The sequence below is a fragment of the Myotis daubentonii genome, chromosome 3, assembly GCF_963259705.1.
Source record: "Myotis daubentonii chromosome 3, mMyoDau2.1, whole genome shotgun sequence".
Lineage (NCBI taxonomy): Eukaryota > Metazoa > Chordata > Mammalia > Chiroptera > Vespertilionidae > Myotis > Myotis daubentonii.
In genome coordinates, this window is record NC_081842.1 from 49,665,128 (window position 1) to 49,678,268 (window position 13,141).

Here is a 13,141-nt window from a genome sequence, read left to right on the forward strand (position 1 = left end):
GTCTGCTACCACAATGACCTGCCTAAGGGCTTTATGTCTATCCAAAGTTGAATAAAAGGTTGGCGAGGCCTGGGCACCAGTGGAAGTCCTTCCCCTTGAGTTGGGCTTGCCCACATGGCCCCCCAATATTTCCAAATTATCTCTTGTCTTGTCTCTTTCATTTGCTAGCGGCCCCTCTCCAGATCCTGAACCCTGAACCATGCAGGACAGGGGGGAACATGCACATTACACACTATATCTTAAGGCAGATCTCATGCCCACTGTCTCTTGAAGCTCCTCATACCCAGAGAAATATTCAAATATTACTCAAAAATTATTGGTGTACTGAAAAAATCGCAAACACTTCCACTTAGCTGTAGTCACACAATGAACATCCTATGAGTGTTTTTTTCTGTGATCTGGGGTATACATGGGCAGAGCAGATTTTTAAATCATGGGCTATATTTATCCACTATCAACAAAATAGGGAAATGGAGCTGAACCTAGTCTTTTCCTTCCCTCCCTATAATTTCCTCTGTTTCTAATTTTATAGCAATCAAGTTTCAACTAGTTAATCAAATGTCTTTTGTGTGGCAGGTGCCAGGGTGTTTGTTTTCATTAGTGTACCAAATGCCATATTTAGGAACTTGGCCTTTTGGTTAACTGGCTACAAGCATGGCTTTAAACCATTAAATGTGTTTATTTAAACTGTGCATGTATTTTTACATCTCCCTATCCAAATAATCAGGATGTGGTTATCTGTAAGATGATACATTAGGACTTTTTTCCTATATACACCCAAGCACAAAAATATATGCCTCAGACATAATCATCAATATGGTAAACACCAGTCATCCTGTGCCATTTATAAGATCGCAGAGATGGAGAAACCAGGTTAGGAAAATGTGCATAAAAATAGTTAAAGGAAATCCACAAGGAAAAGCTTATAAAATTGGGCAATTTTATACTTTGTAACCTGTTTTTAACATGATAAAAAATGAGGAAAGGAAAACATCACAATTGTGGTTTATCTTTGATTGAATGAGAGAACTATTTTAAACAGAGAGGGAGATGCCAGAAATATGAACTAATTTTTAAAATAGTTATGTTTTTAATATATCTTCCTTTTTATTCAGGAAAATCAAAGAGATAACAAAATCAGAAGGAAAAAAATATGATTCAGTGCTTGGTTTTTTTGAAGGCATAGATAATGCAGTTTTTGGATGGTATTTTTACCAGATTGTTTCATTCTTTCTTGTTGTTTTTCTACTCTCTTAATATAGGGACATAATCATGATTTATTCTTTTTATACTTACCATAAAACGCAGTTCAAATATCAACTTTTTAGGAAGAGAACACAGAATTTACTGTGCGTTCCCAGAAAGGGTAGAATACAGAGAAGCAGTTGTGACTAACAGTGTATGACAAGATTCCAAAATAGATCAATTGGAGATATAATGAAGAACTTGTTTAGACTGCATTACATGAAAATTAAGATTATCTTTGACAAATAAATGTTAAGGACAATGCTAAAGTATTTTATCTTCATTTTCAGTCTGTATATACATATGCATGGTTAATACGGTTGCTACTCTGTCTATATAAAACACTTATTTGCCTATTTTATCCAACATAGCATTTATTACTAAAATCTACTGAGGTTTCATAGTAACAATATTTTAAGGAAGTGTCATAAAGAAAATCTTGGGTCATACCAAAAAGAATATAGTTGCTAAAGACATATTTAAATATATAATAGCTCATATATGTTCTTTCACTTATAAACTATAAATACTATATGAAATAAAAAGGTTATACATGAATGAATCCAACTCTCTCAAAGCTCTTATGAAGTGAGAACTACTCCTGACTTCACAAGTATGGAAAATAAAGCGCAAGTAGGTTAAATGGTACGCACTCAAGGTCATACTAACACTGAAGCAAAAATGAGATACAAATCGTTATGCAGATCCATCCTAGAACACCTTTCTTTTTTCTCCACATGATTTTTTAAAGGAAATAGGAGTTTACTGAGACTTCTCATTCATAAAGGTGGACTGGGAGACTTCACAGTGACATATTAGGTGGCGAAGGCAAGCCTATTCTGTTGTAACTCGCAGCCCGTGATCTTCCCTCCCCCATTACCAGTGGCCAAACTGGCAGTCAGCCAATCTGATATAGACCATAGATATGCTTTAATTGGATGTTATAATGGTTTTTAATGTAAAAAAGTCATAAATGTATAAATGCACATCTTTGTGCTTACCATACAGACACACATATGTATGTTAAGTTCCTTATGTTTCCTCCATAATCTTTGCTCCTCACTCCCATGGCAATCATAGTCATGAATCAAATTCCGTTGGTTTACACTTTAATTATATGTATAGATTTCTAAATATGTGGAATTACTTTGTGTACTTCCAGTTTAGTAAATGGTAGTATGCTATATATAATGTTCTATAAAATCTAATTTTCCCCAAAACTATATTTTTGAAATCCATGAAATATTTAGGTCATTTAACAGCAGATACATATATGTTTAAGTCATTTGCTTTAAGTCCATGTTAGGAATATACCTCAGTTGATGAATCCATTTCCTCTTCAGTACGTTAGTTGGGTTGATTCTAATTTTTTAAAATATGTTTTTATGATTTTTAGAGAGAGAGGGAAGGAGAGGAAGAGAAAGATAGAAACATCTATGAGAGAGAAACATCAATTGGCTGCCTCCTGCACGCTCCCTACTGGGGATCAAGCCCACAACCTGTGCATGTGCCCTGACCAGGAATAGAATCTGACCTCCTGGTTCATAGGTCAACACTCAATCACTAAGCTACATAGGCCAGGCTAGTTTGATTCTAATTTATTACTATTCTAAACAATGAGGCTATGAACTTTCAGATATATGTCTCTGTATAAACTTGGGCTCATTGTTACTTAATTTTGTGTCTAGTTGTAGAATTTTATTAGTCAGAGTTATTTAAATTTTCCAAGAACTGATTTTTATAGGCTTTGAAAATATATATCACTTTTAATTTGTTTTTATTTTGTTTATTGTATCTTATAATACAGAATTTTTCAATTTTGATATAAATTTTGCTTATGAAACCTATATATATATATATATATATATATATATATATATATATATGTATATATATATATCAAGGGCCTAAAGATATTTTCCTATTGGATCTGTGGTATCTATGACATTTTTAATTTAAATGATTTTACACAAAGCATATCCTCTTTGGTTCACACAAACCTTACCAGATCATTCTCTCATACCGGACCAATTTTACACATTTCCCCTTAGGTACATGAGGCTGTAATCCCAGGATTAGACAGTCAAGAATAAAATTATACAGTAGATTTCTCAGATTGGGGTTACTTTGAATTAAATTAATATTATAGCTGTACAACTCCAATCTACATTTCCATGGAAATGAAGCCATGATAGAATTCATTCTGGGAGATTGACAGCTTCTATTAACTGTTATTTAAGTTTTACAAAGTAGAAGTTGAGTAATTTAGTTTATCACCTGAATATAATATGCTTTATAGGAGTTTTGTTTCCTATCTTCATATGCCAAACTAGTAGTGTTAACCCTGATATATGTGACCCTTAGATGCTGGACTGGAGGTCGGCAAGTGCACATTTTATCCTGGCTGTGACATTGATGCTGTGGAGCTCCGGAAAGGTGCTGTCAGTGGATGCAGCAACTGAGGTAAGGGGAACTAGCTTAAGGGACCAAATATATTGTCTATGAATATAAGCCATTTCTATTGATGTCATACTTTTATGACTTGGATGAACTACAAAAGGGCACTATATGCAACAGATGAATGAATAAACAGGAAAATTTATATGGGGCAACAAAGTCATTGGGAAAGCTTGGAATCGTAAACATTCATTAATAGTATTTGTTAATAAATCACATGGATGGAAGTGTAAGTCCCTGAGGGCAGAGACTACTAGATTTTGTTCATTTTTGTATCCCTTAGGTCTAATGCAGTATATAGTGAATGCTTAGGGCTTGAATCAATAAGAAGTGACTGAGTGATGAAAAAAAACATCATGAAGTTTAGTGTTTTCTGAATTAATTCCATAAAAATTTATTAGTACTAACTATGAGAAAAATTTATTGAGTACTAACTATGAGCAAAATACTGGGGTAGGCATTGAATAGAGCCAATAAAAGACCAATTAGACATAGTCATTGCTCTCAAATTACTCACAATCTAATATGTATTACAAATATGTTGTAATAAATCTAATACAAAGGAAAATGTAATGACTGTAAGAATCAAAGTATAGCGAAAATGCTATGGGAATGATAATAAAGGTAACAGTTGTTACAGGGAAAGAATCCAAAAGAATGATCCGTTAATATACTAAATTTGAGAGGTGGACATGGAACTTTGTTTAGGGGTGTGTGTGTGTGTGTGTGTGTGTGTTGTTTTTCTTTAATTTCTGTTGGGTACACCTCACCTCTATATGGTTTTATCCTCAAAAGTCTTTCTGGATCATAACTCCATGAGAAATCAAGTTTCATGACAGGCATGTCAGACAAATATAGCAAAAGTCAAATGCATATGATTACACATGTTTGAGGTGAATAGAATCACCTTTCTTGTCTGATAGGCTTTTGATGTTGGAATCAGAGATGTGCAGTCACCACCCACAGCCAGGGAAGAAAAATCAGCAGCTGATCTGGCAGATAAACTCATGCTTCTTGATGAACTTGTGTCTCTGGAGAATGATGTGATTGAAACAAAGAAGAAAAGGAGCTTCTCTGGTTTTGGGTCTCCGCTGGACAGACTCTCAGCTGGCTCTGTGGATCACAAAGGCAAACAGAGGTAAGTAAGTGAACACTTGCACCTACTAAATATTTTGAAAGTCAGTACATAAATATTATGTGTAAACTAGAGGCCCAGTGCACAAAATTTGTGCACTCGGGGTAAGGGTGCCTCAGCCTGGCCTGTGCCCTCTCACAGTCTGGGACCCCTCAGGGGATTACCACCTGCTGGCTTAGGCCTGCTCCCCGGGGGATTGGGCCTAAGCTGGCAATAAGACATCCCTCTGGCAGCCCAGAAGCCCCCGGGGGATGTACACTTGCCAGCGGGGAGCAGACCTAAGCTGCAGTCAGACATCCTTAGCGCTGCTGTGGAGGCAGGAGAGGCTCCCACCACCGCTGTACTGGCAGCCATCAGCCTGGCTTGTGGCTGAGCAGAGCTCCCCCATGTGGGAGCACACTGACCACCAGGGGGCAGCTCCTGCATTGAGCATCTGCCCCCTGGTGAACAGTGTGTGTCATAGTGACCAGTCATTCCCAGTCTTTCTGATGTTAGGGTCAGTTTGCATATTACCCTTTTACTATATAGGATAGAGACTTGGTGCATGGGTGGTGGCCGGCTGGTTTTCCCAGAAGGGTGTCCCGGATCAGGGTGGGGGTTCCCACTGGGGTGCCTGGCCAGCCTGGATGAGGGGATGATGGCTGTTTTCATGCTGGCCACACCCCCATTCAGGGTGGGGGTCCCCACTGGGGTGCCTGGCCAGTCTGGAAGAGGGGCTGAGGGCAGTTTTCAGGCTGGCCTGCGACTGAAGCTCCCAGCCTCTCCTTTTTTTCTTTTTTTTTTTTATTCTGAGATTTATTTACCTTCTATAATTAAAACTCTGTTGCCTTCACTGGCACTCCCAGCTCTGAGGCTGCAGCTGGCTGAAAGCAGGTATCTGGGGTTTGTTTAGCTTCTATAACTGAAACTTTGTTGCTTTTGGAGCTGTTGCTTTTGGAGCTCAGAGCCAGGCCATGGCAGGTGGGGAACCTTGGCTTCCTCCATCACTGGAGCAAGCAAACCTCCTGCTTGCTTCAGCTGCATGGCTGCCAGCCGCCTTCTTTGTTGGCAGTTAATTTGCATATCTCCCTGATTAGCCAATGGGAAGCATAGTGGAGTTATGGTTAATTACCCTTTTTGTCTTTTATTATATAGGATATTTATATATGGATTTATAATAGCATACATGCATATATACAAAACTAGAGGCCCGGTGCATGAAAATTCCCTCAGCTGGGCCTGCCCCCTCTCACAGTCCGGGAGCCCTCAGGGGTGGCAGGTGACCCGGCAATCAGGGGAAGGTGATGCCCCCATCACACCTCTGCTGCTTCCACTGCCGGCAGCACAAACCTCGGCCGGCCTGGTTACCTGAGCCTCGGGTGGCCATGGGTGGCTAGGCAGCCACCATCTGAGGCTTATCTGTGCCTCGGGCCAGCCCTGGTCGGCTGGGGGGCTGAGGAAACTGGGAGACTCCGGAAGCAGGCACCCCAGTGGGGCTGAGGGAACTGGATGCTGCCATCTTGTGGCTGTGAGCACCGCCATCTTTGAGGTTGTGGCAATCAATTAGCATATTTCCTCCTTATTGGCTGTGGGAGCTGCCATCTTTGCGACATTGTGACGGTCAATTAACATATTTACTCTTTATTAGATCAGATATGTATTACATAAAGATTATAGTTATATATATATACACACACATATATATACATATACATATATATACATATATATGTGTGTGTGTGTGTGTGTATATATATATGTGTATATATATATATATGTATATAAAATATATTGGAGGCCCCGTGCATGGATTCATGCACCAGTGGGGTCCCTAAGCATAGCCTGTGGGGATCAGGCTAAAACCGGCAGTCCAATACCACCAGCCACTCTTACCTGCCATTTCTGCTTATCCCAGCTCTGCTGCGTCTGCCACCACCGCTGCTCAGTAGGCTCGCTGCCGCTCTGCTGTGCTCTCCAGGCTGCAGCAGCTAGCCTGAGCCCTGTGTGTGGCACCTGTCGGTCAGCTGAGTGGTGCTCTCACCTTGCGAGTGCACTGACCACCAAGGGGGCAGCTCCTGCATTGACCATCTGCCCTTTGGTAGTCAGTGCGCATCACAGCTACCAGCCAGCTGACTGGTCATTTGGTCATTCAGTTGTCCAGTCGCTTAGGCTTTTATATATATAGATAATTTACATTGAGGTTTCAGCATAATAATTTATTTAAGAAGTGTCATATACAGAGACTATATTAGAGATGTACTCTATCTACTTACCATAGCTCAGCATGGAAGATATTAAGGAAAATTAGCAAGGATTTAATATCCATTTGAACAAATTTTGACAAATAAAGGCTAAAAATAAACTATTATAAAAATTAGGGAATTTTTTTCTCACGAAGATGTCATGTGGAAGCTAATAAATGAGTTTCTTCAGGCAACCAAAATGACTGGAGAAATGTTATTATAATAATTGGTGCAAACATAACTTTAGAACTAAAATGAAATGATGGTTGTAAGAAAAAGAGTGTCATGTGTTATGTGTAATTTGACAACATAGATAGAACAAAGTATCTTCAGGGACAATAGTGAGAGCATATAACATTTAAAATTAGTTTGGAATTGCTTCATGGCTATTAACAGAAATAAAAGATATTACAACAAATATTTGCTTAGGGACATGGAGAAGAAGCAAAAAAAAGATTAGCCACTAAATTTAATGAATTTTTTACCAAAGAATAAAAGACAAAAATTGAAAAAAGAGGCAACTAAGGTTTTTATATAAATATATTACCATAAAAATAACCATAAGAATAAAAATTAAAACTCCCCTATAGGAATGAGAGCACAATAAAATAGAACACAGTGCAAAACTTTATATAAAATATTCACATATATAAATGTTACTTTTCAAATATAAGTCCAAAATTATTGATCATATCAATAAATGTAAATGGATGTAGCATGCTGTTAAAATACAGGTATTTTCAAATTGGCTGACAAAGGAAAATTTAACACTTTTTTGTGTATAAGAGACAACTAAAAATAAAGAGATTTAGAATGGTTGACAATAAAAGAATGGAAAAATTACACAGAAAAAGAAAAAGAAAAAGTGCGTAAAATATATTTCAAAGAGAATGCTAGGAAATAGAAAGAAATATATTAATAATAGGTTTCTTTGGTTCATTTTTAAAATTCAAGACAGATTACCTATTGAAAATTTATAGATGAGATACAGAGGATAATTCATAAAACAGAGCTTATAAATCTGTCTGGAACTCTGAAATTCAATAACAGAAAATATATTTTTTTCTTAAGGGCATATGGAATATTCACAAAATATATCACATCTGATGTGATCAACACCCTGAAGAAATTCTAAATAGCAGATGTATCACAAAGGCATTCACTAACTGAAATGCAATGAAAGTAGAACTTAATAATAAAACCAGAAAACAAGACGGCACTTTTACCTAGAATGACATTTAAACCATGTCATTAAATAAGCCATTGGGTCAAAAAGGAATACAAAATAATTTATATATATTATTGAAATTAGTAATAATGATAGTGTAATATTATGGGCAGATAAAACAAATACCAGATTAAAATCACCAGTATAGTAATAAAAATAAAGTTAACACTACACAGCAAAAATCTAGAAAGAACAGCAAAGTAAGCCAGGAAAAGCAGGTTAAAAAAAGAAAAGAAAAAGCAGAAGATAGGAATGAACAATGATAAAAGCTGAAATCAATTAGTTTATAAAACAAATTGCAGAATATAATAAAGCTATTTTTCTTAAAGTAACAAAAGGACAAACAACTACCTAACCTAATTAAGAAAACTTAGAATGTAAATTCACAAAATTAGAAATGACAAGTCAAAAATAACCATAATAAACCATCAAAACATTCTTTAAAAAAAGAATAGAAAACTACTTGCTCAACTGAAGACCTAGAAAATAATGGATAAATTCACAGGAGAATTTTACTAAATCTTAACTATCAGATAATCTCAATATTATTGTAAATTTTAGACCATGATAAAAAGTAAACTTTCCAAGTTTATTTTTTGAAAGAAATATATTGACCTCTTTACATTTTTAAAAGGAAACTTTAGACATATATTAATATCAATGCACAAAATCATAAATAAAATGTTAACAAACAGAATACCACAACACTTTAAATATATAACATGTCTTAACCAGTGGGTTTTCTTCCAGGAAAGTTGTGTAATTTCATATTAGGAATTCCTTTCATGTAATCCATCATATTAATAGAGCAACGGGGGGAAAAAACATGTGATTATATCCATAAAGTCAGAAAAAGTTTTTGATGGAGTCTAACATTTATTCATTATTTTTTTTAAAGTGAACAAAATAAGGAATGATAGATACTTTCTTGACATGATGTGTTGTGTGTATGTGTGTGTGTGTGTGTGTGAGTGTGTGCCTGAGCTCAAAAGTTAGCATTTTACTCAATGGTGAAATATACTGGAAGCTTTACTAAATAAGGAGCTGAAAGAAATGCCCATTTCATACATTATAATTTAGAAATGCATTTAGACAACAAAAAACACATAATTATAAAAGTAAGAATTAAAACTATGTTTATTTACAAATAAAAAGTTGAAAAACCAAGATAATCAATGGAAACTATAAGGACAAACTCTTTGGATATAGATACAAAGAAGTGCATCTACATATATAAAAATCTAAGCAACCTTTACAACTGAACGACCAGAACCACCAGAACGACCGGTTGGCCAATCGCTATGATGCTGTGATGCGCACTGATCACCAGGGGCAGACACTCAATGCAGGAGCTGCCCCCTGGTGGTCACTGTGCTCCCACAGCCAGCCTCCTGTGGCCCCTCCCACCGGCCAGCCAGCCCCCATTGGCCCCTGGTGCTAAACCATTTGTAGAGACTTGCTTCTGGGTCGGAGTTTTGTACATAGCAGATCAGCTCCCTCCCTGCAATCTATTGAAAGTCAGCCCTCTACACAAGGGTTTGTCTTGCTCCCATCCTCTCCCTACCCTGGGGGCCACCTGCCTGCCATGGTGGTGGTGGTGTGGCGGCAAGGGAAGGAGGAGGGGGGGGGGGGGAGACAGGGAACTGCGCAGTGACGGGGCGCACACCAGCCTGGTGACTGTCGCTTCCTCTCCTGGGCTGGGATGGGGAATCAGGGTTGGGTGGAAGTGGATGTGGACCCTTCCGCAGGGAGGCCGAGGGCCAACTCCTCCTTGGGGCTGGCAGCTAACTTCCTGCCATCCCTCCCCCGGCCCTCTCATGCACGAATTCATGCACTGGGCCTCTAGCAAACATATAAAGCTAATAGCCCTTCTATATACAAAAAGAAATCAGCCTTGCCTGTGTGGTTCAGTGGTTGAGCATAGACCCATGGACCAAGAGGTCAAGGTTTGATTCCTGGTCAGGATACATACCTGAGTTGTGTGCTCTGTCCCCAGTAGGCAGTGTGCAGGAAGCAGCTGATCCATGATTCTCATCATTGATGTTTCTATCTCTCCCTCTCTTCCTCTCTCTGAAATCAATAAAAATATTTTTTTTAAATAAATCAGATACAAGATAGAATACCTCATCTACAATAGCATAAAGATAGGAAAATACCTACATACAAATAATAACAAAGAATGTCCAAAGAACATGTAAAAAACTATAAAAAATAATTCTGTAATTCAAAAAATAGACTTGAACAAATGGAAACACATCTTTGTTCAGACTCAACAGCAGAAAGACATCAGCTCTTCCTAAGTTAAATTACAAACAACATGATTCCAATAAATATACCCTCATTTAAGAAGTTATCATAAAAAAATCATGTGAAAGAATTGAAAAACCGCATACCCAGGAAAACCCGAACAAAGAAGAAGAAAGAAGAGTCCTACCAAATATTTTAAAGTAATTTATTTTCTTTACAATAGCATATTACCAGCTCATGGATAAACCAAAACAAAACAGAAGAGAAATTCAATCGATAAACCCAACTATATATCTAACTATAAGATATTTAAAAAGAAGCATATCATATTAGTGAGTAAAAGGATATGTTTTGAATAAAGCGATTTGGACATATAAAAAAAAGGATAAAAATGATCAAGTCTCAAAATGGATCAGAAACCCAAGTGAAAGAAGAAAAAAATGATGAACTTTTATAGGTACTATAAGAAAACATTGGTGAAGTTCTGTATAGAGAGGGGATAGGTAAAGTCTTCCAAATTCTGATGCAAACTTCAGAATAATTAAGGAAAAAATAAATTTAACTGCATATCTTAAGATGTTTCCATGGCCGGGAAACCATAAAAATTCTAGAAGAATCCAAAGGCAACAAAATCTCAGACATATGCTGAAGCAATTTCTTCACTGATACAGCTCCTAGGGCACTTGAAACTAAAGAAAAAATGAACAAATGGGACTACATCAAAATAAAAAGCTTCTGCACAGCAAAAGAAACCATCTACAAAACAACGAGAAAACCCACTGTGTGGGAAAACATATTTGCCAATGACATATCTGATAAGGGCCTAATCTCCAAAATTTATAGGGAACTCATACAACTTAACAAAAGAAAGATAAACAATCCAATCAAAAAATGGGCAAAGGACCTAAATAGACACCTTTCAAAAGAGGACATCCAGAAAGCCAAGAGACATATGAAAACATGCTCAAAGTCACTAATCATCCGAGAGATGCAAATCAAAACAGCAATGAGGTACCATCTCACACCTGTCAGACTGGCTATCATCAACAAATCAACAAACGACAAGTGCTGGAGAGGATGTGGAGAAAAAGGAACACTTGTGCACTGCTGGTGGGAATGCAGACTGGTGCAGCCACTATGGAAGACAGTATGGAGTTTCCTTAAAAAACTGAAAATGGAACTCCCATTTGACCCTGTGATCCCACTTCTAGGAATATATCCCAAGAAACCAGAAACGCCAATCAGAAAGGATATATGCACCCCTATGTTCATAGCAGCACAATTCACCATAGCTAAGATCTGGAAACAGCCTAAGTGCCCATCAGTAGATGAATGGATTAGAAAACTGTGGTACATCTACACGATGGAATACTATGCTGCTGTAAAAAGGAAGGAACTCTTACCATTTGCAACGTCATGGATGGAACTGGAGAGCATTATGCTAAGTGAAATAAGCCAGTCAATAAAGGAAAAATACCACATGATCTCACTCATTCATGGACAATAGAGACCATTATAAACTTTTGAACAATAATAGATACAGAGGCAGAGCTGCCTCAAACAGATTGTCAAACTGCAGCGGGAAGGCCGGGGAGGGTTGGGGGGCAGGAGGTAGGGGGGTAAGAGATCAACTAAAGGACTTGTATGCATGCATATAAGCATAACCAATGGACATAAGACACTGGGTGATAGGGGAGGCTAGGGGACTGTCTAGGGCGGGGGGATAAAATGGATACATATGTAATACCCCTTGTAATACTTTAAGCAATAAAAAAAAAAAGATGTTTCCATGGCAAATGATATCATAAAGGAATATTTAAAAAGAAATAAATAAGTTGAGCCCTAACTGGTTTGGCTCAGTGGATAGAGCATCAGCCTGCGGACTGAAGGGTTCCAGGTTCGATTCCAGTCAAGGGCATGTACCTTGGTTGCAGGCACATCCCCAGTAGGGGTGTGCAAGAGGCAGCTGATCGATATTTCTCTCTCATGGTTGTTTCTCACTCTCTATCCCTCTCCCTTCCTCTCTGTAAAAAAATCAATAAAATATGTTTAAAAAAATAAATCAGGAAAACATTTGCAACTCATATAAAAAAGAGTGTTAATATCTTGAGTATACAAAGAACTTTTTAAAATAGAGGAGAAAAAGAACAAAGCTATTAAAATGAAGTACAAAATAGTTCATGGAAAAATACAAATAACTCAGTCATATGAAAAGATGCCAACCGTTCTCATAATGAGAAAAAATATATTAAAATTTACTGATATACTGATTTTTATGTGTTAAAATGGCAAAACTCCATAAAAAAAATAGCAAAGCTGTGAAGAAAAGTCACCCGCATCTGTTGCTGATTAGAATGCAAAACGGAGCCAACATGGAGGTGAATACGGCAATATCCAGCAATACTCCACATATACTTATCTTTGAGCTCAGCATTCCTGCTTCTAAAAACCTCACCATCAAAAATATGTGTGAAAGGGTGTACATAAGGCAATTCATTTTGGAACTATTTGGAACTACAAAATACATACATAAAAAGGAGATTGGTTTAATAAACTATGGCATACAATGGACTATTACTATCAGCTATTAAAAATAAAGACTATCTC

The 13,141-nt window shown here is 37.3% G+C and overlaps 1 protein-coding gene across 1 annotated transcript in view; it reads left to right on the forward strand.

Moving 5' to 3' along the window:
- OSTN (osteocrin) overlaps positions 1–13,141 on the forward strand; it is a 51,249-nt gene that overhangs the window by 11,223 nt on the left and 26,885 nt on the right. Inside the window, exons 2-3 of the mRNA XM_059687386.1 lie at positions 3,610–3,708; positions 4,626–4,840. Of these exons, the coding sequence (XP_059543369.1) occupies positions 3,610–3,708; positions 4,626–4,840 (314 nt within the window). The remainder of the gene's footprint in view (positions 1–3,609; positions 3,709–4,625; positions 4,841–13,141) is intronic.